The 25,117-nt window shown below is 39.7% G+C and overlaps 1 protein-coding gene across 1 annotated transcript; it reads left to right on the top strand.

Annotated features, from left to right (window-relative positions):
• Positions 1–22,963: 22,963 nt before the first annotated feature.
• LOC143891163 (uncharacterized) lies at positions 22,964–23,593 on the top strand. Its single transcript, XM_077395799.1, has one exon. The coding sequence runs from the start codon at positions 22,964–22,966 to the stop codon at positions 23,591–23,593; it is 630 nt and encodes a 209-aa protein (XP_077251914.1).
• The last annotated feature ends 1,524 nt before the right edge of the window (positions 23,594–25,117 follow it).

The following is a 25,117-nucleotide window of genomic DNA, read 5'->3' as shown; positions in this document are numbered from 1 at the left end:
TCCACACTACAATATAATGGAATTAGCTTCAAAGTCTGAGAATAGAATTTATGACCTAATGTAAGAAAGAAAACATTACAGTGAATAAAATATTCCCTATTACTCTATCCAGGTGTTAGAACTACCAAGTGTAATAAAAAAATCATATAATTAGATAAGAGTGACAAAACACCTGTATGTACGAACCAATGTGTGTTCAAATAATAGATATACTTAAAACAAATGCGGAACAAGACATATGACTCATTACTGTCCTCACTGACACAAAATATTCGAATGTATTTTCTGAAGTAACTACAATAATAATTAAAAGATCACTACAACCATAGTCACATTTCAATGTATTTATCAAGTTTTCTTTCTATCTTTATTCAACTATAACAAGGAATTCAAATAAATTTATAATCAGACGATCAACAACTCTATCTCTATTTTCATTACCTGAAGTTACAAAATCAAAACTTTTAAAATCATGTGAACACTAAAATTAGAAATGATCTCATATCAACTTTCTCAATATTTAAAAGTTTACGAGAATTGTTATTTTGACCATCTAAGGGTCTCACAAACCAAAGACAAACCAAGAAAGCAAGCTGCAATCGAGCTACCCTTAGAACATAAAATCATTTTTCAAACAGTCAAAGAATTATTCCTATTCACACACATCCACTTATGCCTCATGTCACATTTGACAAAAAAAAAAGAAAAAAAACCATACATTATTTCCCATGTACTATTAAAAAAAATAGCAGATAAGACACCCTTCCTAATAAAACAAAAGTCTTCTCATGGGTAACAAAAAAAACAGGTTATAAGCATACCAAGACATAATTCAACTAAAATTCCCTTGTGCTTTATAGTTTAGTAGGTTATTTCCATAAGGAAACATGAAGAAAGAAACACACCTTTTCACAAAAATTCTCAACAAGATATCAATAGGCCTACAAAGATACCCCCCAACATCATCTTATTTTACATTAGCCTCAAAATAATCAAGAGCTGTGGATTAATGTAAAATCCAAATCCATGAAACGAAAGCCTAAAAGGTACCCTGTCTATTCAAATCCATGAAATGAATATGCCTTTAATCATGCACACCATTAGTTTATCAGAATCATTTTAGATTAAGATACCAATACTCTAACCAATAGTACAAACATGAGCACCACTATTATAAGAAGCCTTCTACAGGGGACAGTATCTTTGGATCCTTTTCAAAATTAGAATTCTTCTACAAAACTTAAATGATATGTAATATAAAGGTGAATGTGTGTAAAATGTGATCATGCATGCGGGTTAAACACTCTTCTATGAGACAGGAATTTCAAAATTAAACTACAATTTCAAAGTGATGAATTCAACCAAATAATGTTTTAACTACCAAGGCATGGAGGAAGGTTATTCCAGAGTTGACAGATCATAACGTACCGAAGTAAGATTCCAATAAAGGATAGACATCTAAACATTAAAGTACTAAACATGACCACCAAAATAATTTGTGTACACAACACCTGTGAAGACATTTCTACAAAGAGTAAAACACAATCAAATTGTTTTTTAATGGCATAAATCAATCTAATCTATACTATCAACCCTAACCCCAACCGGTCATTATAGATGTTGAAATTAGTGAAGAAGGTTAAAAATCAATAAAATTTCAGAGTGAAAAATACGGAAAAAAGACTAATCATATCAAGCCAGATCGATCAAACAACAGACAGTTAGTAAACACCTGAACCTGAATGTACTGATATTATTTCATTTTTTATAAGCTTCATCACATAACACTAATATTAACACAAAAGCTTGAGATTAAGCTAGATATCAATGAGATCAAACTAGAAACATGAGACGAAATCATATATTGGGGAAAATCTTCACAAAAAACACTGAAAACCACATCAACATATAAATCACATGACTGTATTTTATAAAACTTATAAAATTTGCTATCATCTATGCAATCCTATTCAAATCACTGATCATTAAATATGGAACCAAAGATTCAAGAAATCCTTAACGCATATAAATGTAGAATCATCCAACACTCTATTCATAGATGCCAAAACAAAGTAATCAAAAATCAACATACCTCTTTTACTGCTCTTCTTGAAAAATCATATGGAAGAAGCTTTAAATCCTTTTCTCAGCAAAGATCAGAGGGAACTAGAAACATGTGCAAAGATCCAACCGGAATTCCGGTAACTTTGCCGGAGATGATTGAAGAAGAAGGAGAAGGTCCGGGTTTCAAGGTAAAAGATTTATAGATCTATGATTTTATAAGTTAAAACTAGGGTTCTTAGCTCAAATTAGGACCTCAAAGCTTGAAGGAGAAAATTTAGGGTTTATAAGATCTGCAAAAGGAGAAAAGAGTAAAGATCTACGCAAACTACAAACAAAGGAGAAGTTGACCAGAGGTTTGCCGACGATCGACTAGAAAAACACCGCCGGAGAAGAAAGATTTGGCTAGGGTTTCTCTCTCTCTCTCTCTCTCTCTCTCTCTCATTTTGAGATTAGGAAACTCTAATTTTTTTTACAAATGAGTTCTTAAGTTGATATTTATAGGCAAAGCAGGATGCTGATAACGGCACTACCACTTTTGATTGGTGAGCGGTTGCGTGAAAATTGATAGGTTCATGACACAATCGTGTCCTATTCGCACCATGATATGTACCGCTCAAGATAATTCGCCCCCCTTTTCTAGTTTAGACTACGATTCTTACTCGACTTGTCCTATTTGACAAATCTGCTCGAATTGCAACGAAATTTTGCGAGGACTTAGATGTGACCCTAAGCTAACATAGGGTGTACTTTTGGGCTCTAAAACAATGATTTAATGGAATTTTGCTTAAAATTGAAAGGTTTAGGGCACGGTCAAAATGGGGTGTCTACAGATGCCCTTCTTTGGCAGAGCGTGCTTGTCGCGCGACTGCCAAACCTAAACAGATAGCACATTTTGACTATCCCAAGATTGATTGGAGAGAAAAAGAATGAAGAAAATGAATTTGTGAAGATTGAATTTTGGAAGAATCGAATACCTCAGGGGTTTTGATATGGAAAGGATTTTGGTTGCTTGCTTGGTGCTCTCAGAGATGCTCTCAGAGAGACTTTGGTTCTTTCTACGCTCGGGGCGAATGCTCTCGGGTGAATTTCTTCTTTCTACGTTCGGGGCGAATGTTTTCAAGAAAAAATTGGGTTCTACGCTCGGGGCGAAAGCTCTTCAAGAGAAATTTTGTTCTACGTTCGGGGTGGATACTCTCACGGAAATTTTGGTTTTACGCTCGGGGCGAATGCTCTCAGGGAGAATTTTATTTCTACGCTCGGGGCGAAAACTCTTCAAGAGAAATTTTGTTTTATGCTTGGGGCGGATACTCTCAGGGAAAATTTGGTTTTATGCTAAGGGGCGAATGCTCAGAAAAGATTTGGTTCTACGCTCGGGGCAAACGTTATCAATGAGAATTTGGTTTTACGCTTGAGTCGAATGCTCTCAGGGAGAAATTTATTTCTTTTGAATGCTTGGTTTGATTACAAACTTCGATTGTGAGGGGAAACTCCGCTGAGGATAATGAAGCAGACTCTCAATGTAAGGATGAGAAAGACTCTCTATGGAATGGTGAGATAAACTCTCAAAGGATTGCTGATACAGACTCTCAAAGGAATTTGACTGAGGAATTGAATTCAAAGACTGTGTTCAAGCTCCTCTTATTTCCAATTGTTGAGAGTAGCCATCTCAATTATCATTGTTCACTTTATATCTTTTATGACCTGATTGCTCAGGGCATAAAAGATGCCCCTAGTTTGATTTTACTTCCATGACAAATTCATAAGAGAGCAAAACACAAGGAAATGGTTAAAAAGGTTTTGATTTCTTTAATATTTGAGGTTACAAAGCTTTCGGTTTACAACAAACTGTATCTGCCTGACAACCTCCTTTCATTTTCGATGATCTCTGCCATTTCAGATGGGCTTGAAAGTTCGCCAGATGGACTTGAGAATCTACCATCTTTTGAACTTCGTTCTGCTGTGTATCACCTTTGAGGAGACACAGCTTCATCATTTTCCATCTTTGTCTTCTTGCTTCTTGCTACCCCAGCTTTGTGAGGGATATTAGACTACACAGGCTTCCCCACACAAGACTCTGGAACTTGACCTTGACTTGACGAAGAAAGGACTTTGACTACCAACAAACAAGAACTTCGACGGGCATAATGACTTAGACTCGAAGAGTGACTGAATTTGCTTCTTAGTCTGATAAGTGTTTTAAAATGGTACAGTCTACCACTCTTAGAATCTTTTGAAAATCGTATTTAAAGGTGTTTCAGTCCTCTTTCCGGTATTTTCATCATGGTTACTATCCCTTTGGATTGCTTAGTCTTAACCCCCTAGCTTAGATAGTATCAGAAGAATCTTTACTGGCGCTTACTCAGACTTTGGAGTAATGCTGTCGAAGAAATGAAAATCTTGTTGGCTTCCAGAGGTTTTGTCCTTTATGAAGTCACTACCATGACCAAATCGCCTTTTTCAGGTTTTCAATTCGGCGGACCGCATGCCTTAATTTTTGCCTAGACTGCCTGCCCTTGCAGGTTTTCATCCAGCAGGCTCAGCACCCTGATTTTTGCCTAAGCCGCCCTCTTGGGTTTTCAGCTTAGAGGGTGAATGACCCTAACTTTTGCCTAGACCGCCCTTACAGGTTTTCAGTCTAGCGGGTCTAAGACTTCATTATTTTTTCTTTTTCTTTATGTTTCTCTACAAACCCGGGGCTAAATATACCAGAAGGACTTTTAGGTAGCCTTGGGTTCAAATAAGTTAACATTTGGTAAGTTTTCATGCATTTGACCGAATCTGGCCCTTCAGACTGCCTACGTATCCTCAAAGAAAATGGGAATCAGGTCCGCGTAGTTCATCCATTTGAGATTTCAAAGATTGTTTGTTTTGTTTCTTTCTTTTTTAAGGATTTGAAAGATTTGACCGAACCCGAATTTATCAAGTTGCCTACATACCCCTGTAGAAAGGGATCAGGTCATGACGTAGTTCAAGTTCAATATCTTTTATGACTTGTGTCATAAAAGATGCCTCTGGTTTGAGTTTGTCAAAGAAATAGTCTTTTTTTAGGCTCAAAGGGTTTGCAAACATTTTTGACTTTGAGGTTGTTAGCTTTTAAGCTCTGATCGACCAAGGATGGCCTCCTGGTGTATCTAAGCATAATACTTCTTTAGTTGGTCCAGGTTTGTAGGTTCTGGTAATTTTTCTCCGTTTTCATTGAGGAGTCTTACGGCTTTTCCAGGCAAGACTTCATCAACAATGTAAGGATCAGACCAGTTTGGCCTGAACTTTCCTCTAAGATCAAATACCGATGCCCGATATGATTTCAGGACAAGATCTCCTGGCTTTAGATCTCTGACTCGGACTTTCTTGTTGAAGGCCCTTTCGATTCTTCTCTGATACCCTTGGATGTGGTATAAGGCTCTCAGCCTCTTTTCATCTATCATCTGTAATTTCTGATGTCTGGCTCTTGCCCACTCAGACTCTTGCAGATGTGCTTCCATCATAACTCGTAGGGACGGGATTCTCAGCTCAACAGGGAGGACTGCTTCCATTTCATACACTAAAGAGTACGGAGTTACACCTGTAGAGGATCTGATCGATGTCCTGTAAGCCCACAAAGCAAAAGGAGGTTTGTTCGACCCGTCCTTATAAGTCTCGGTCATCTTACTAATTATGACCTTGATATTCTTGTTTGCTGCCTCTACAGCCCCGTTTGTCTGAGGTCTGTAAGGAGATGACTTGTGATGTTTGCTTTTGAACTCTTCGCACAGGTGTATTATCTCTTTCTTGAAATGAGATCCATTGTCAGAAATCAACTCATGAGGTACTCCGTATCTGCAAATGATATTTGTACGGATGAACTTCGCAACTGTATTCGAAGTTATGGAAGCATACGAAGCAGCTTCTATCCACTTTGTGAAATAGTCGATGGCTACTAGAATGTACTCATGTCCACTTGATGACTTTGGATAAACTTTGCCAATGATATCAATCCCCCATTCTGAAAATGGCCATGGCGAGGTCATAGAGTGTAACTCTGATGGAGGCACATGAATAAGATTCTCATAGACTTGGCATTTATGACATTTCTTCACGAATGCGAAGCAGTCTACTTCTATTGTGGGCCAATAGAATCCAAGTCTTAGGATTTCCCTTGACAGCATCTTACCATTCATGTGAGGGCCACAAACACCGTCATGTGTTTGCTCTATAAGCTCTACAGCCTGATCTTCATCAACACATAGAAGTTGTATCCCATCAAATGATCTTCTGTACAATTCTTCACCACAAATGATGAAGTTGGCAGCGAACCTCTGAAGAGTTTTTCTCTCCTTGCTGGAAGCCTCGGGCGGATGCCCTTTGCCTGAAATGAGATTTCTAATATCTGCGCACCACGGCTTTCTGTCCGGACATCTAGCAGATATCTCAATGGCATTCAATGTGCGGGAGCCCATTGTAACCTCACGGCTAAAGGTTGAACCTCCATTGTCACAGATGAGTGAAGGTGATACTCTTGAACTTCTTGACCAGAGATTCTAAATATGTGTGATATGAGATCAACCTCGCCTCTTTTGTTTTCCAATCCCCATTTATTTGACAAATGATCAGGATTGAATCCCCGAACACATCTATGTCTTGAATTCGCAAAGCCAAAACTGCCTCAAGTCCTGTGATGCATGCTTCATATTCTACCATATTATTGGTGCATTCAAACTGCAACTTAATGGATATAGGGATATACTCCTTCTTTGGAGATACCAAAACTGCCCATATTCCTTGACCATGGTTATTGACAGCTCCGTCAAAGTACATTAACCACTTGGTACTCAGAATCTCTTCTTCAATGTCCATGATTTTTTCATTAGGAAAGTCAGCCTTTAGAAAAGCACTCTCCTCGACAGGAGCATCAGCCAGCTGCTCAGCGATGACCCGACCCTTAATTGATTTCTGAGTGACATAAGTGATGTCAAACTCAGACAACAATAACAACCATCTAGTTGTTCTTTCGGTAAGAGCGGGTTTTTCGAACAAATACTTCAACGGATCCATCCGTGAGAGCAAAAGTACTTTATTCGATAATAGATAATGTCTAAGCCTCTGAGTAGCCCAAACCAATGCTAGATAAGTCTTTTCCAGGATACTGTACTTGATTTCATACTCTAGCATTTTCTTACTAATATAATATATAGGCTTTTCTTTCTTAGACCCTGCATCCTGCTGAGCGAGCATACAACCCATTGTTGTATCTGTGATTGATAAGTATAACAGCAGTGGTTGACCAGGAATGACTGGTGATAAGACAGGATGCAAAGACAAGCACTGCTTGACCTTTTCAAATGCTTCTTGACATTCATCATTCCATTTCTTGGAAGAATTCTTCTTCAATAACTTGAAGATGAGTTCACATGTCATGGTTAGATGAGATATGAATCTCCTCAAGTATTGCACTTTGCCAAGGAATCCACGAACCTGCTTTTCTGTCTTTGGTGGTTGCATTTCTTAGATGGCCTTGATCTTTTGAGGATCCACTTCGATGCCTCTCTCGCTGACCAAAATCCAAAAACTTTCTTGATGTAACCCCAAATACACATTTACTTGGGTTTAAACAGAGCTGGTAATTTCTGATTCGCTCAAAAAACTTTCTTAAAGCAACTGTATGCTCTGATCGAGTCTTTCCCTTGACAATCATGTCATCTACATAGACCTCGACCACCTTATGAATCATGTCATGAAGAAGAGTAGTCGCAGCCCTCTAATAGGTGGCACCAGCATTCTTAAGACCAAACGGCATCACTCTGTAGCAATATGTCCCCCATTGAGTAATGAACGCTGTCTTCATCATATCCTCAGGCGCTATTTTAATTTGGTTGTTTCCTGAGAATCCATCCATGAAAGATAAGAGTGCATGTCCAGCTGTATTGTCAACCAAGAGATCAATGTTTGGAAGCGGAAAGTAGTCTTTCAGACTTGCCTTGTTCAAATCTCTGAAATCGACACACATCCTAAATTTCCCGTCCTTCTTGGGCACCAGTACGATATTCACAAGCCATTCGGGGTATTCGACTACTTCGATGAATTTCACTTCCAATAGTTTCTTAACCTCATTATGAACTTTTAATTCCCATTCAGTTTTAAGTTTCCGGAGTTTCTGCTTCTTTGACTTGATGCCAGGGATTAGAGGTAATTTGTGTTGGACAATGTCCTTGCTCAATCCTGGCATGTCATCGTAAGACCAAGCAAAAACGTCATTAAACTCTTTTAAAGCAAGGTGATTAATTCTTCGCACTCCTCTTGTTGAATCATATGTTTGATTTCAAGGGGAGTTTCGTCGGCTTCCTCATTAGAGGGGGAGTCTTGACTATCATTATTAGTTATTTGATCAGGTTTAGAAGCAGAATCAGTAGAAGAGACAAGTACAAGAATATACACAAAAGAGTCTTTTATTTCATCAGAATCAATGATTACATCAGTAGGATAGCCCACAACAGGCTTTACAGACTCTGAAACTGAATGAAAAGACAAGTCGACATCAGTATCGACACAATAGGAAATATGTACAGATGGAACATCAATGAAGATGCGCTCAGACTCAGACTCGATGCCACCAGTGATAGACTCGTCACCAACTCCAAAAGTCGACTCGACCTCTACAGTACCTGCATCAAAAGAAAAGTTAGAAATGACAGACTCTAGGTCGGACTCAGAAACGGACACACATTTTGAAACGACTAACTCTTTTGAAGGGACTGGACTATACTAAAAGACTACGTGGGGTATAACCTGTGAGGTCCAGTTATCCAGAGGTCCCTCGGCTGGGGTAATGAAGTTTCTTAGGTTCATGAAGGGTGTATCTCCTCCAATCATTGCGACGACTGGTGCCTCAACTTGAAACAGGGAGTCTAGGAGTTCTGATTCAAGGTTCTCAACCCAATCTGAGTCTTGCTTCTCTGTCACTGAAATCTAATCAAGAAAGAAGTCCTCTGACAGCTCATCTGTGAAGAAAATCTCTAGACCCGGCATTTTTTTCCAGTCTCATCATACCAAGGCTCAGAAAAACCATAAAACGGACAACCAGCCCCTTTTGTTCAGAATCTGCCATTCATCACCATGCTGAACGGACCCATAGGAAACTCTAAGCCTCTACGGCGGCATTCAGCCCATTTCAGCATGTAAGCTTTCATTTTCTGGATTTCTTTTTGAGTTGGCTTGTATCGTAACCCGAATAACCCATTCGCCATCTTCATTTCTGGCCATTCAGTCAGGCCTTGCAGATTTCTCCCCAGGCAAGCTTCCGGTACATACCCATATCGTCGCATTATTCTCGCTACATGGACATTGGTGCTTGTTAAAAACATGATCTCCTCATTGATGGCTTCCTCCATAGTAATAGTTGAGACCTCTAGTGAGAATCCTGTCAAACTGACATCCTTGGCATTTTCAACAACTGATTCAGCGGTTATCTGCCCAATTTCAGGTTCTGGATCCCCTCGCACTGTAATCACTCTGTTATTCTGAATGAATTTCAGTTTCTAATTTAGCGTTGAAGGAATAACTCCGACCTTGTGCAGCCAAAGGCGGCCCAGGAGAAGAAAGAAAGAGGTTTTGATATCAAGCACTTGGAATTCGACTTCAAAAGTCTCTCCTCCAATCTCGATTTCAGTGGCTAATATCCCGATCACATCTCTTCTAGTGCCATCATATGCCAATATACCTTGTTCAGATGGTATAAAGCTATCTAGCCCAAATTCCAAGGTAACGGTGGTGCTTAAGAGACATACGTTTAAGGTTGACCCGTTATCCACTAGCACTTCAGGCACTCTCTTCTTATTACAAATTATAGTAATCCTGAGAGGACGGGTATGGTCTCTTCCTTCTGGAGGCAGGTCTTCATTAGTAAAACACAATACCCTGGAAGCTTTTGCCACGGCCACTAAGCTGACCAACTCATCAGGGGTAATTTCAACTGACACTTGGGACACATTCAACTCACGGAGTACTACTTGTCTGTGCTTTGGCGATACCATTAGTAAACCCCATATGGAAACATTAGCTTGCGTCTTCTTCAATTGCTTCAGCAAATTGTCTTCTTCTTCATCCAGACTCTGTTTCTCCTTTTGGTTTTCTGATGCCCTTGCTACTTCAGCAGGATTTTCAACTCTCAGCTCTGCCGGTTTAAAGACACGTCCTCCACGTGTAACATGACGGAGCTCATCACATTGGTCATTCAAGAGTAACAAATCCTCGTCCTCTAGCCTTAGAACATAAGAGACCCTCTTTTCTATCTCTTCTTCTTCATACTTGAGGACATATGAACATTCAGAAGATTCTGCAAACCCCTCATCCCGAGCAGACAGTACATATGGCTTCTTGTTTTCGATCTCTTCATCCCCTTCTTCCCATCTTAGAATATAGGGTTCCTCAGAAATAACAGCACAGATACGGGAATGATCCAAAGTGACTCCCTCTGTAAAAATAGTATAAATATTTGGCGGAAGGATTGCATGTGTCGGCAAAGGATTGTGAGTGACGTTAGGAGCTTCAATACTAATTTTCTTTGCCTCAATGCCATACATCTATCAGTCAGATGTCTGACACTCTGATGGTATTCGGAATAATAATCCTTCCTCCAGTACCTTGGGAGAGGGTTTGGAACCTCTCTAGGTTCTAATAGTTCTATCTTCTTATCTCTCAACAATTTCTTCAATGCCACAGAAAGAGAATATGGCAAAGGGTCAAATTGTCTCGGTTCCTTCCTCTCTGGGCGACTTTCACTAAAGTTTACCCTCCTTGTTGGCGGGGCAGTATTCGCATTGTGAACCTCTTTAAGTGCTATCATAGGTTTTTTCCCTTCTCTTGAATCAGAAGAAGCTCTTGACCTTAGGCCCCTGGATAATGCATCCTCTATTTGGGTTCCCGTCTTAATGAGATGATTGAAATCAAGAAAGTATTGGATGGCCATGTGATGATAATACTGCGGGGACAGATTCTTGACGACGATCTTGATCTGGTCTTCAGCTGACAATCGGTGAGTCATCTGAGCTGCCTTCCTTCTCCATCTTCGGATGAAGGAAGTGAAGGTTTCATTATGGCATTGCTTCAATGTTTTCAGATCCCTCTTAGTTACGTCAATCCCCTCCTCCATGGAGAACTGCTCGACGAACCTATTGGCAATATTCTCTAAGGTTCGGATCTCTTCAGATTTTAGGCTCAAAAATCATTTCTTTACGGTTCCGACTAGAGATCGAGGGAATAGGAGAGCAACCAGCTCTGAAGATAGACCATACTGCTGTAGAAGTGGAAGAGCTGACATTAAATGGCTTCTAAGACACTCTGTCCCATCGTACTTATCCATGTCTGGCACTTTGAATCTCGGAGGCAGTGTGACCCCTAGGTATATCATGAAGTCAGCCATATTCAACTTCTTCGGGCCTTGAAATTTTATATTTTCCATCTCTTGCATCAATTTGTCCAGTCTATCTGTTATCACCTTGGCCTTATCAGCTCTATCCAGATGAGGATGACAATTCTCTTCTGCGTACTGCTCATCGTCAAAGTCATCCTCAACAGTGAACACTGCTGGCCTAGTCACCACAGGAGGTGGAGGCATAATCGGGGTTTGCTGAGGTGTGTGCTCTTTAGAAGTGGAACCCCTATGATTTTTCAGCCGGACTATCTCCTCACTCATATATTCATCTGTTGGAGCATAGTCTTCATCAATTCATTCATTTCAGCTAGAGTATTTCTAGATTCAGCCATCGGTTCTGGTATTGGTGAAATGGGTGAAAATATTTCCTGGATGTTTGAAATGGGTAACAGTGGAGAAGTAAAAGAAGGAGGTGAAGAAGAATATCGACTCAGCCTGGAATCAGATGTCTGACGGGACCAGGTTGGTTTTGAAATATGAGATTTCTTGGAAGCTATGACTGCTCTATGTCAGAATCCTGAAATGGAAGTATAAACACTAGATTAAAACGAATGATAAATGAGATAAGATATTCAATCAAATAGTGACAAGAGAAACGAAAACACACTTTCATTAATGAAATTCAAATTGTGATTACAACGGATGAAAATACTAATCTCTGATCACAACTGGATAAGCAAACTAACAATAATGGGAACTGAAGAAATCAAGATAACAAAACATGATATAGATCTTCAAGGACCCTCAATCTGAGCTCTCCAGCTTGCGGGCTCTTTTGGTTTCCCATGCCGGACTTTAGCTGCCAATGAAAATCTCCTCTCTATATTTTTGTTTCCCCAAGCAGCCACAATGGATCTAATGAGATCAGGAGTGAGATCTTCGTAAAGAGGAGGGGCTATGGCTCCGGGAGAACATGGAATTCCCGTAACCTGATGAAGAAATCGCATGGGTGTGTAAAAAGAAGATTTCTCGATACCCATGAGGTAAACAAATGGATGGGGGTAAGTACTAGTGAAAACTTGTAAGCATGAATGGCTCACCCAGCGAAACTGGTTCTCTTTTACATGCTGCAACCAATTGCGCCATTCATCAATGGACTGAGGTTGATTAACCATTGGTTGCCATACACGGAGATTCTTCAGGGTATACGGATTTTGGTTTTGTCGCTGAAGAACCCTAAGTTTTTCACCAAGCCAAACATATAACAATTTAACACATCCACAGAAATTGTTTTTGACCTCTTGAGAAGCAATAAGGTCTAGTCCCAAGAAGGTCTCTGTTAACATGGTGGGTATAGGATTCCTCCCTTCATTAATTTGGTCTACCACGGCTAACAAGGTTAAGGGGGCAACACGAGGGTTTCTTCGAATGACATATTGCGCAAAGACACCAAAAATCAAAGCATTACGTCGACAACTCTGAAAACGAGAGTTGGTAGGATCGACGTTTTCATAAAAAAGTGTACTGAGGTTTTGAACTTGCACACACGTATCCATTAAGCATGGCAGAACATCAACGGTTTGATTTTTGAATAGCTTGCAAAAAAGAGAATGAGAGGAATCTATATTCAAAGGTCGTATCCAAATACATCATGGAGGAAGGGGTGCTACCCATAAACTTTCAGTGCTAGTGCACCACTGTCGAAGAAATGTCTTGTGTTGTTAAGTTTGTCGTTCATTGAGTATACATCAACCTTTTTTATCTCAAAGTTGTTGAGTCTTATTGTGTAGATGTCAAAAAAAAAAGTGTCATGTTTGTCAGTCATGTTCATATCAGTCCTAAGTCTGTTGAGTCTTTTAATTCTTCTCATTAAGTCAAAATTTAGTCTTTTGTCAAATCCAATGTAGAGAGCCTATTGAGGCGCGTCGAAAAAAAAGTTATTGATGTACTTACAATCTTCAATTCAATAAAGCTTTTAGTTTCGTATCTTTGGTATTCTTATGATTCACTCTTAGATCTAATGTTTAAATAACTAAAGAAACCCTCCTCATATGAGAATGCAGATGAAATTCCCCTCGAGATCTGAAAAGATCAAACGAGAGGAAGTGCATCTAGCATAGCCACTCAAAGAAGAAATCGAAGCCATTGATAGTGGTATCGAAATCTGAAACTCGAGAAAGATGGATTGGCAAAACTTTATCTCCCGAGGAGCACGAAGAATTGATAAACCTGTTTAGAGGGGTTTGAAGTAGTCTTGCTTGATCCTATAAGAATAAACTGGTGGAATGCCCTGTCGTTGAACTTTAGACATCTAGTTGAAGAGCAAAATTCAAGAGAGTGAACATCAGACATCCGGTGGAGCTGATGGGATATTGAGAAAAGACTTTCAAGTAATGAAGTCATGTTTACAAGACGGGTGCCCTAAAAAAAAAGAGGGAAAGCACTTGGATTATATGTTTTGAATCAGATTCTGGGTTGGAGTATTTCAAGAGTAGGAATATTTCCTATGTCCAAAAAGAAAGAAGATATCCAAAAGAAGGAAAAGCATAAAAGAAAGACAAGAGGAGAAGGGAATGAATTCCTGCAACAACTCCTTAGGAGTATCGAAGACCCAGATGATGGAGTCAATGAGTAGATTGAATATGAGAATCGTCTTCATACATTTAGAGACAAATGAGAGTTGTAAAATCTTGAACATGAATTCGAGATTTCTGAGATAAAGAGATGAGCATTATGGTTGAAGTCTTGCCTACAAATACCGCTAGACTCCTCGATAAAAAAAATTCAAAGTCTTTGAACCTTAGAATTTAAAAGCTTGCAAGTCAAAACACCAAGAGGTCATCCTTGGACGTTTGAACCTTTATAGCCAAGATCCTAACGTCATAAAATCCATTTGTAAACCCTTTGGGCCAAAAGTCAAATCAAACCCTTTCCTTCTAACCAGATTATAAACCAGGGGCATTTTTTTTTAGAGGACCTGAACTACGTCATGACCTGATTCCCAGCTCTTCAGGGCAACGTATGCAACCTAATCAATTCAGGTTCGGACAACCTTGGGGATAAAAGCTAAATCATTCCCCATTTAAAATTTTGAAGCTTAAAGCTAAACCATTCTTTGTTAAACCCAAACGAACTACGCGAACCTGATCCTCCATTTTTGGGGTACGTAGGAAGTCTGGCAAGACCAGATTCGGTCCAAATCTTTAGAACCTTAGGTATTCAACCCCTTTGAACCCAAGCCCACCTAGAAAGTCCTTCTGGTGAAACAAGCAAAGGTTCAAGGCAAATAAAACCAAAAACAGAAAGAAAAGAGAAAAATAAGAGTCTGAAGACCCACTAGGTTGAAAACCCGAAAGGGCGGCCTAGATGAAGTCATGTGCTTGCTAAGTCAATAACCAAAGAAGTTGGCTTAAGCAAAGGCAAGGGTAGCGGTCTGCTGCGTTGAAAACTTGAAGAGGTAATCTAGTCAGAGGCAAAGAATTCCCATGAAGAGAGAATTGATGAGATACAGAAGGAGTTCTTCAGCTATGCAAAATTTCCAAATTTGAGTTGTGACTTCTTTTGAAGAGAGAAATCAAGGAGACAGAGAAGCATTCTCAAATAGGGCAAGATCCCGGAATCCGGGTAGTCTCGACAAGATTTACTTTGATATCTTTTTAAACTAGGAGTTGTTAAGACTGAGCAATTCGAAGGGGGTAATAACCATGACGAAAATCCTGATGAAGGAAAGTAGTGCCTCTTAACATAGTTTTCGAGATTACTCTAAGAGTGGCTAGCCTTAACATAACAAAATAGCACATTTGATCTAAGGGTGAATCAAAATGTAGTCGAGTCCCTTGAATAATCTACACCTTCTTTGATAGAGTCCTTGGGAGTCTATTCCTCATTCATATTTGTTTTCTTTCAAGGTCCAAAAGTTGTCTGGCACTGAAAGGAAGGGGTCTGTACCTTCCAAAATGAAAGATCCTGGTTTAGGTATCCTGTTCAGACAGGTTGAATATGTCAAGTTTCAAGCAGTGGGTGGTGGAAAGAATGAACCTCAAATAGTGGTCAATGAAAGGAGAAGTGTTTGAGCTTAGCCATTATCCCATCTTTATTCCAAAGAAAGAACCTATGCAAATCCAAATTTCCCTTACCTACCCTAGTTTTGTTATCCTTGAGACTCTTGTCATGGAAGTACAATACACTAGGGGCATCTTTTATAACTTACGTCATAAAATATCTCAAGCACACAAAGGCAATCAGTGCCAATGTTTACAACAAATTGAAGTAAGAGAGATGCAAGGACATCTTGAGCCAAATCTCTAAACTCTTCAAGTGAGCCCTCTTTCTAAAAGAGTCAATTTCCAAAGAAAATCAATTTTCTCAGCGGAGTTTAGAATTTACTCCCGCAACCTTCAAACCTCAGCAGAATGCTTTTCACCTGTTAAAGAAGGGTCAATATCCAAATCTCTGCAAGTCACTTGAGTCTGATCCTCAGCAAGGAACTCGTACTCCCCTTTTTCTCGGCAAGAGACATTTAATCCCAGAAAAATCAATTCTCTAATCAGTAAGTCCTCTGTGTAAGTCCTATACATTCTTGGCTCTTCGTGGTCTACCATTCAAGTATACCATGGACCCTTGCTTCCCAGGTGGCTCTTCGTGATCTACCTTTCAAGTTGTATGATGAACCCACTATCCATACTCATTCTATTCATCTTCATTGCTTGTCATTATCCTTGTTCATTCTTCGCTCTTCATGGTCTACCAGTCAGGTACACCATGGACCCTTGCTTTATGAGTGGCTCTTTGTGATTAAACCTTTATAGGAATATCATGTACCCACTATCCATGATCATTCCATTCATTTCCATTACTTATCTTTGTTCCTGTTGGGCTCTTCGTCGCTTATTGCTGCAGACCCCGGATTTAATGCTTGGCTCTTCAAGGTTTATTATCGTGAACCCTCGATTCCTTTCCAGTTGGGCTCTTCGTGGCTAATTACCATGGACTTCAGATTTATTGCTAGGCTCTTCATGGTTTATTACCATGGACCCTCGATTTCTATTTTCTTGGCTCTTCGTGGCATAATGCCACGGACCTTTGATTCCCTGCGTGGCTCTTCATGGTTATTACTATGGACCCTCGATTTCCAGTTTCTTTTAAAAAAATCCAATCCTCATTGGAATTTGGAATTCAGTTTTGCAATTTTTAAAATATAGGCAGAGTTTTTGGTTTACTTGTTTAAAGGGGCCAATGCCCGCAAGATTTCATCAAATTTCTTTGAGTTGTACCTTTGGTAAAAGTCATGTTTTCCTAACCGTTTCTAGCTATGCTATGTTTTAACTCTTTTTCCTCCTCTCTGACCTCTAGGAGGTTATGTTAGGAGCAATCTGACTGTCGCTTCCAAAATAAAAACTTGAGATATCATCATCCCATCCAGTAATGAAAGTTTGAGTCTTCTCAAACATTCTCTACCCGTTTTGTAAACCAGTATTGAAAGTTTGAGTCTTCTTAAACATTCTCTACCCGTTTTGTAATCCGGTATCAAAAATTTGAGTCTTCTCAAATATTTTTTACCCATTTTGAAATCCAGTATCGAAAGTTTGAGTTTTCTCAAATATTCTCTACCCGTTTTGAATGATTTAGCTGTTGATTCCAGGATAAAAACTCGATATATCATCATCTCATCCGGTATTGAAAGTTTGAGTCTTCTCAAACATTCTTTACCCTTTTTGTAATCTGGTATCAAAGATTTGGGCCTTCTCAAATATTCTTTACCCGTCTTGATAATTTTGTAATCCGGTATTGATAGTTTGAGTTTTCTCAAACATTCTTTACCCGTTTTGTAATCCGGTATCGAAAGTTTGAGTCTTCTCAAACATTCTTTACCCGTTTTGTATCCGGTATTGAAAGTCAGAGTCTTCTCAAACATTCTCTACCTGTTTTGTAGTCCGGTATTGAAAGTCTGAGTCTTCTCAAACATCCTCTACCCGTCTTGTAGTCCGGTATTGAAAGTCAGAGTCTTCTCAAACATTCTCTACCTGTCTTGTGCTCCGGTATTGAAAGTCTGAGTCTTCTCAAACATTCTCTACCCGTCTTGTGCTTCGGTAGTGAAAGTTTGAGTCTTCTCAAACATTCTCTACCCGTCTTGTAATCCGGTATTGAAAGTTTGAGTCTCCTCAAATATTCTTTACCAGTCTTGATAGTTTCGTAATCCGGTATTGAAAGTTTGAGTCTTCTCAAACATTCTCTACCCGTCTTGTGCTCCGGTATTGAAAGTGTGAGTCTTCTCAAATATTCTTTACCCGTCTTGTAATCCGGTATCAAAAATTTAAGTCTTCTCAAATATTCTTTAACCGTCTTGTAATCCGGTATTGAAAGTTTGAGTCTTCTCAAATATTCTTTACCCGTTTTAGCACCCGATAGTTAACCGAGTAATTCGTGTTTTATTTTATCAATCAAAATCTTCGATTTTCGATACAAGCGCCGAGTTAAGAGTAAGTGAGAGACTATCTCACAAATATGTTTGCAAAGTTAGAGTCCGGTGAAAAGCTATTTCACCAATTTGCTTTTGTGTACCCCTTTTTCAAAACCAAAATTCCAAAATTTAACATTTTTAAAGTCGGTTCAGCCAAAATGTGTTGTCTGTTTTGCTTTGCCATTCGTGTGACAAGCACACTCTGACAAAGAAGGGCATCTGTAGACACCCTATTTTGACCGAACCCTTTTACACCTTGATTTAAATAAATACCCTAATAAACTAATGTTCTGAAGCCCCGAATTATACCCAAGACTAGCTTAGGATCCCACCAAGGTCCCTGTAAAATTTCGTCAAGATCCGAGTATGTTTGCCTAGCGAATGAGCTAAGACAGTGTCTGGTGCAAGTTCAGAAAGGGGGGTGAAATACGTCATTTCCCATGTAAAAGAGTGGCAATTTTATGTTGCTTCCTTCACAAGCAATCCCTGGTGGCCCTTGGATCAAATCTGAGGGTTAAGAATCTTGTGGAGAGAAAGAAATTTCTTGCCCCGTTTTCTACCTGGATCGCCCCTGCTAGTATAAAAAATGGTTATAAATACACAAAGAGGGGGTTGTCCATGGCAGAAAAGGGGGGGGTAAAAATTTATCATTTTTCCTTCTAAACTTCTGATGGGTTAGGGTTTTGGGGGACCTCATTGGCAGAAAAGAGAGAAAAATCCAAAAGAGAGAAAATCACAGAGGGCGAGAACCCATCTTCTCTGATAATTCCTACTAGAGTCCGGCCAAGCCGCCATCACCATCATCTCCAAGTGCCATCCCCCCACCACCTTAACTGCCATCTTCACGATCCAAACCCATTTTCAGCCATCACTACCCTAAACCCCATCTCCATCTCCATAAGCCCATTTTCATTTAACCCAAACCCATCCCCAACTCCATCTTCTCAGGCCAACCTCCAACCGGAATCCGGCCACGCCTCCGCCCTTACAGCCATTACCCCCATCTCCTTAAACCCCATCCCTAACCTCTTTCTCCCATTAAAACCCAAGATCCCCTGCAAATCCAACCTCCCTTGCCATACCCTACAAACCCACTTCACCTTCTCCGGCCACATCGCCGGAGTTCTGACCCCATCACCACCATCAACAACCATCTTCATCTCCTTGTCCCCATGCCTATCTTCCCCATCTCATTTTCTTCATTTGTTTGGTTTGGGTGAAACCCTAGCAGAGCTAAAGAAAGAGGGAAAGATAAAGGGATTGCTGGAGAGGTCATCTTCTCCGGCAGATAGAATCCATCAAGAGCCTTGATTTGGATAAAACATAGAGGGAGAGAGGGGCGAGAAACAGAGAGGAGCGAGTGAGAAGGAGAAATTGAGGGAGGGAAGAAAAGATGGGGAGCTCGGCCTTCACCCACCATCATCGTCAACAAGCCTCGTTCCATGCCCACTTTGCTGTGTCCACCACTTCCATCCACACCATCACCCTCCTCTATCTCAGCCATCTTGTTCTTCATCATTTTCTCTTTTGATTTCTCACCACCACTATCCCCACCACCATCAACTTGCTCTCACAGTTACCCAAAGACCCTAACCCTCTACCTCACTAATCCCTAACCCCAATTGGATCCACCCTCACTCCGATCACTTCCATTTCCATTTCTCTAAAACCCTAGATCTGCTATTGTTTGCCCTAGAACCTATGTTTAATGGTTTTCTTCTCAAAAATTCAAGATCCAGCATCATCTTTGCCTCCATCTCTTGCTTCCATGGCAGCCGCTCCAAGCCTTCTTCTCAATTCCCTCAATTTCACATCATCAAGTATTAGATCAAGTCTTCTCAAACCCTAATTGTGCAAACCCTAACACAGAGAAGGGGGTCTCATTTTGGTAACAGAGGAGAGAGCAGAGAAGGCAAAAGAGACAGAAAGGGAGAGAGATTAGGAATCAGCCATCCTTTTCGGTAAGATCCGTGGGAGGGAGTTACCAATTCCTGTTGATTGCTTTCAAATCGCTCTTTTTGCTCAGAACGAGAGGTGATTTTTCTACTTTGAACCCTCTTTGGATGATATTGCAGGTAATATTTCTTACATTCTTTTACTTTGCATAACTAATTTACTTTTGCTTTGAATGTCTTCTTGATTGGATGGTGTGTGACCCGTGGATTTGGTTTTAACTTGGTTCTTGAATCTAACCTGGGGTTTAATTTCTGTTGAAAATGGATGGTGGAGTTATGGATGCTTAATTGATGTAGGGAATCAGATGGTTACTCTACTCCATGTCTTGGGTACGAGTACCATCTGATTTCACAGGAGACCCCGTGTCGAGGGTTTGATTGTATGCATTATTTGATCTTGTTTCGTTGCCCCATGTCGAGGGTATAAACAGATGATTCATTTGATTTCAGGTTGGTATTCTATCATATGATAGATGGTTGTTTATCTGTTGAATTAATTGGTTGTCTTCACGTATTGATTGGAAAATGATGTATGCTAAGCGAGGCAAATTAGATGGTTCTTCATTATCCCATGTCAAGGGTATAGGTGCATGACTTATCTATATATATCCCTTGTAATTGGTTGCAAAAATCTAGTCAAATGGATAATAATATGCTACTAGCACATGAAGAATGTGAGGAATCTAATTTTTCTCATTGCTGTGAGGATGTCATTTCCTTGATACATTCACCTGTATTCCTAACTGAATGTGTTTTGGGCTTTCATTTCGGATGTTTATGATGAGGTTATTCAGAGCTCCTCCTTTTCTTTTCTCTGTCTCTCCCATCAGGTTCTTCATCGATATCCAAATTGTGTCTCGGAGTCTTAGAGCTTGTTCTTGTTGTCTAGATCTTCATTAGAGTGTTTGGGATCATCACCAGCATTTAATCTTTTCGTCGATTTTTGAGAACTTTCTCTTAAGTTCTGGCTGGGACAGAATGTTTCTTGAACCAATCTCTTCCCTTCCTGCCTTAGAGTTTTCGCAGGTTAAGAGATTTCCTCCTCTTAGAGTGTTTAACTAGTTAGGACCCTTTCTAAGTGACTGATCGTTTAGTAGATCTTCTTATAGAGAGTTTGTCTGTCCTCTTTTGTTTAGAAGTTTACCCTTAGGGTTAGAAGCTTTACATCTCTCGTTTGTTTAGAGTTTTCCCTCGCGGGTTAGATATCGTCTCTTTTGGAGATTGATTAGGGCTCGTTAGTTTTATTTTCGTCTCTTCAAGATTGTTCTTTTTCTTGAGATTTTAGTTCCCCCGTTTTGATTTCTTTCCCCTTAGGCTTTAGGGATCCTGCTTCCCTCTGTAGTACTCTACCGTGATATGGTGGGTATAGAGACTTTTCTATTGGATTCCCTTTATCCGAAAGGGCGTTAACTCACTTTAAACTCCAAAAACATTAACAGCATTTGAAAATTTAAAGCATTTTGTGAGTAGTTAGGAAAGTTTGCTTTCGAACTACGTTGGCTTGATCTCTTTCACGAGGTAAGTAGTGTAGCTTGGGATCTTTATCCCAAGTCCAGCCAAACTTTTGTAAATAACATTTTAAATCTTTTTTTGAATAAACAACTTTAAAATCTTGTTTTCAAAAAGCTCTTCCTCTAGAGTTAGGAGTTTGTTCTAGAGTTAGGTGTTTGTCCTTGATTTGTTGTGTGCTTGTTGTGTGTTTGTGTTGGAGTTAGGAGTTTGTCCTAGCTAGGAGCGCCTCCGTCCGGTCAGTTAGCGATTCACATCGCTGACTGATGACTAGGTCTAGGATGCGTTAGTGATCCCGTTGTTTTTCTTAGGATACACAGCCTAGTTACACATAGGTTGTAGGAACCACCTGCATTAGCTTAGGGCTAACCTACAATTAGTTAGGGCATATAGGGTGTCCTAAAATCCACAATCCACTGGAATTTAAATAATCGCATAAAAAGCTTTAATAACTAGTCCGGTCTTTTAGGTCGAGTCCAGGATAGAGGTCTAGATGTCTTAGGCATCATAGCTTAGAATAGGTGCGAAGAACTACGTTGCCTTGATTCTCGTGGAGGCGGGGATACGTAGGATTCTTTGGATGAACATCAGATCATCTAAAGACTCGGGCTTAAGCATTAGAGTCTTAGGATCTGTTGTTAGCACTTTAGGGTTTGTGTTTGTATATTGATGTTAATTTTTGCATAGGATCATGATTTCTTCGCTTACTCACATGCTTATTCTTTTATTTGCCCGTATTTTTGTTTATTCTTTATTTCGTTTACTGTATCTTAATTCATTTCGTGATTAACTTCTAGTTTCAGATTTATCATCCTGTGCAGACCTTATACCTTTAGCTGTAGCATGTATGTGTTTGCCTATCAGAATTTAGGCACCTATTAGGCATGACACTCACAACCTAGCAGTGCTTAGGTGACACACTTCTTTTATTTATTTTGTATGTGCTTATTATCCCAGGGTCATGCATGTTTAGGTAGATGTTTTCCTCGGGGATATTCGTTCCCATTTCACATGATTTTCACCCAAAACTCTTCAAAGTTAATAAATAAATGGCATAAGAGACCAAGTGTTCGCACTCGGGCGAATTGGGGGTGCTCTTCGGACCTTCTCCATTCGTCACCAGGCACTGACCTTTTGTATCTCTGGTTATCCATTGCAAACAGAGCATTTGTTTTGGTTCCATGGCGTATCCATGGATGGTGACTCTGAGTTATTTTAGGTGCGTCTTGGTTTCGAGCCCTGGCTCCGGATCGAGAGGTATCTCATTCATTTTGTATTGGCACTCATGTTATGCTGTGAGGGTGGCATTATCTCGAGAGTTCCTTGGTAGAGCTCTCCTTCATGTTGTGGAGATCTCAGATGATTGCAGGGGATCTCGTGTCCCTCAGCACTGATTCTCTCAGATCGGGGTCCACAATTAGATATGGCATCCTTCAATCCATTAGCTAGGATACTTGAAGACAACAAACTTACTGGTCCAAACTATGTGGACTGGAAGAGGAACTTAACCCTAGTGCTCAAAGCAACGACAGTTTATTGGGTCTTGATTGTTGAGGCACCTGAGTTGCATGGTCCCGATGCTCCCAGGATGTCAGGGACAGAGCCACAATATAGGATGAAGATAATGGAATGGCTAATTGCTATATCCTTGGGTCGATGTCGAACGTGTTGCAACAGCAACACGTCAGAATGGCTTCAACTATGGATATTATTTACAATCTTAGGGAGATGTTTGGAGAACAAAATTGTAGTGCCACACAAATAGAGATTAATGGCCTAGTTTCCACTAAAATGGTGAGAGGAACCCCAGTTAGAGATCACATGTTGAAGATGATGGGCTATCTAAATGAGCTCCAAGTTTTAAGAGCCATGTTAGATGGAGAGTCGGAAGTCGACATGGTATTAGCATCCCTACCACCATCATTTAATGACTTCCTCATGAATTACCACACGAACAAATTGTCAATGACGTTGAGAGAGTTGTTGAATCATCTTCAATCTACTGAGGACCTTCAGAAAAAGAATAAGAAATTCTCTTTCTTAGTTGAAGCTAATGTAGTCTCAACTCCCAAACCAAAAGGCAAGGGAAAAAGAAAGGGTAAAGGCCAGGGTTCTAAGAAAAATATTTTCAAAGTCAAGAACAAGAAAACTTTCAAGAAGAAGTCAACTAAATCCAATGATGCATTTCACTGTGGAAATTTTGGTCATTGGAAGCGCAATTGCATGGATTACTTAGCAACTAAAAAGAGCAACTTCTGAAGGTATGTTGCAAATCTTTGTTGTAGAAACAAATTTGATTGGTCTCGCTTATTCCTGATGTGTGGATACTGGTGCAACCTCACATGTATGCAACATTTTGCATGGGTTTAGGAAAAGCAGAAGGTTGACTAAGGACGAACTCTACCTACAGGTTGGAACGGATGCAACGGTTGCAGTCCAAGCTGTGGGTGATCTACTACTTGCATTTTCAGGAGGATATTTGCGTTTAAATAATTGTCTTTATGTACCTTCCATTAGAAGGAATTTGATTTCAGTATCTAAACTATTGATTTATAGTTATTCTACAAGTTTTAATAAAAGTAGTGTTTTTATTCAACATGGTAATTCCTTGATCACAGAAGGTACATTAATTGACGGATTATTTACAGTAAATGCTTTAGAAAATGCTAGTAACATTGAGGATATTCTTATTCAGAATATTCCAAACCTCAAAAGGGCATTGAATACGACAAATCCCACATTTCTATAGCATCTTCGATTAGGCCATATTAACCTAGATAGGATTACAAGATTGGTAAAAGACAGTCCATTGGATTCTATCCAAGTGGAACCTTTTCCTACTTGTGAACCATGTCTTCAAGGTAAAATGACAAAAATTTTCTTCAAGGGCAAGAGTGGAAGATCCTAAGATTTGTTGGAAATTATACATAGTGATGTATGTGGACCCATTTCTCATCTGGCAAGAGGAGGTCTGATATACTTCGTGACTTTTACGGATGACCATTCAAGGTACAGATATTTATACCTTATGCGACGTAAGTCTAAGACCTTTAAAAAGCTCAGAGTTCAAGAATGAAGTACAGAAGCAGTTAAACAAAAGAATAAAGCCCACTGTACTTATACAAACACTCCGACGTAGTAGAAGGGTGGTCATACAACCTAATAGATTAGTCTACTTGGGTGAAAAATATGATATGATTTCAGATAAAAATGATAATGATCTCTTTAACTACAAAGAAGCAATTTTAAACATCGACGCGGGAAAATGGATGGAAGCTATGAAATCCAAAATGGACTCTATGTACACTAACAGAGTCTGAACTTTAGTTGATCCACCAGAGGGCATTAAGCCCAGTGGATGCAAATGGATCTTCAAGAGGAAGAAAAGCCCTGACGGTAAGGTTAGTGGCGAAGGGATATAGTCAAAGGCTGGAATTGACTATGAGGAAACCTTCTCACCGATCACCATACTAAAGTCTATTAGGATTCTATTAGCTATCTCAGCACACTATGACTACGAGATATCCTAGATGGATGTCAAAACCGCTTTCTTGAATGGAAACATTCAAGCGGATATTTATATGATCCAGCCAGAAGGTTTTGAAGCTGCCGGAGAAGGAAGTCAAAAAAGTACAAGTTGCAAAGATCCATTTATGGATTAAAGCAAGCATCCCGCTGCTGGAATCTTCGTTTTGATCGAGCGGTCAAAGAGTTTGGCTATACACAAAAAGTATATGAGGCTTGTGTTTACAAAAAGGTCAATGGAAGTGCTGTGAGATTTCT

This window comes from Tasmannia lanceolata, unplaced genomic scaffold (genome assembly GCF_043159265.1).
Source record: "Tasmannia lanceolata isolate RefF3 unplaced genomic scaffold, GAP_Taslan_0.1 ptg000013l, whole genome shotgun sequence".
Lineage (NCBI taxonomy): Eukaryota > Viridiplantae > Streptophyta > Magnoliopsida > Canellales > Winteraceae > Tasmannia > Tasmannia lanceolata.
This window is presented reverse-complemented; position numbering and strand designations above follow the sequence as displayed.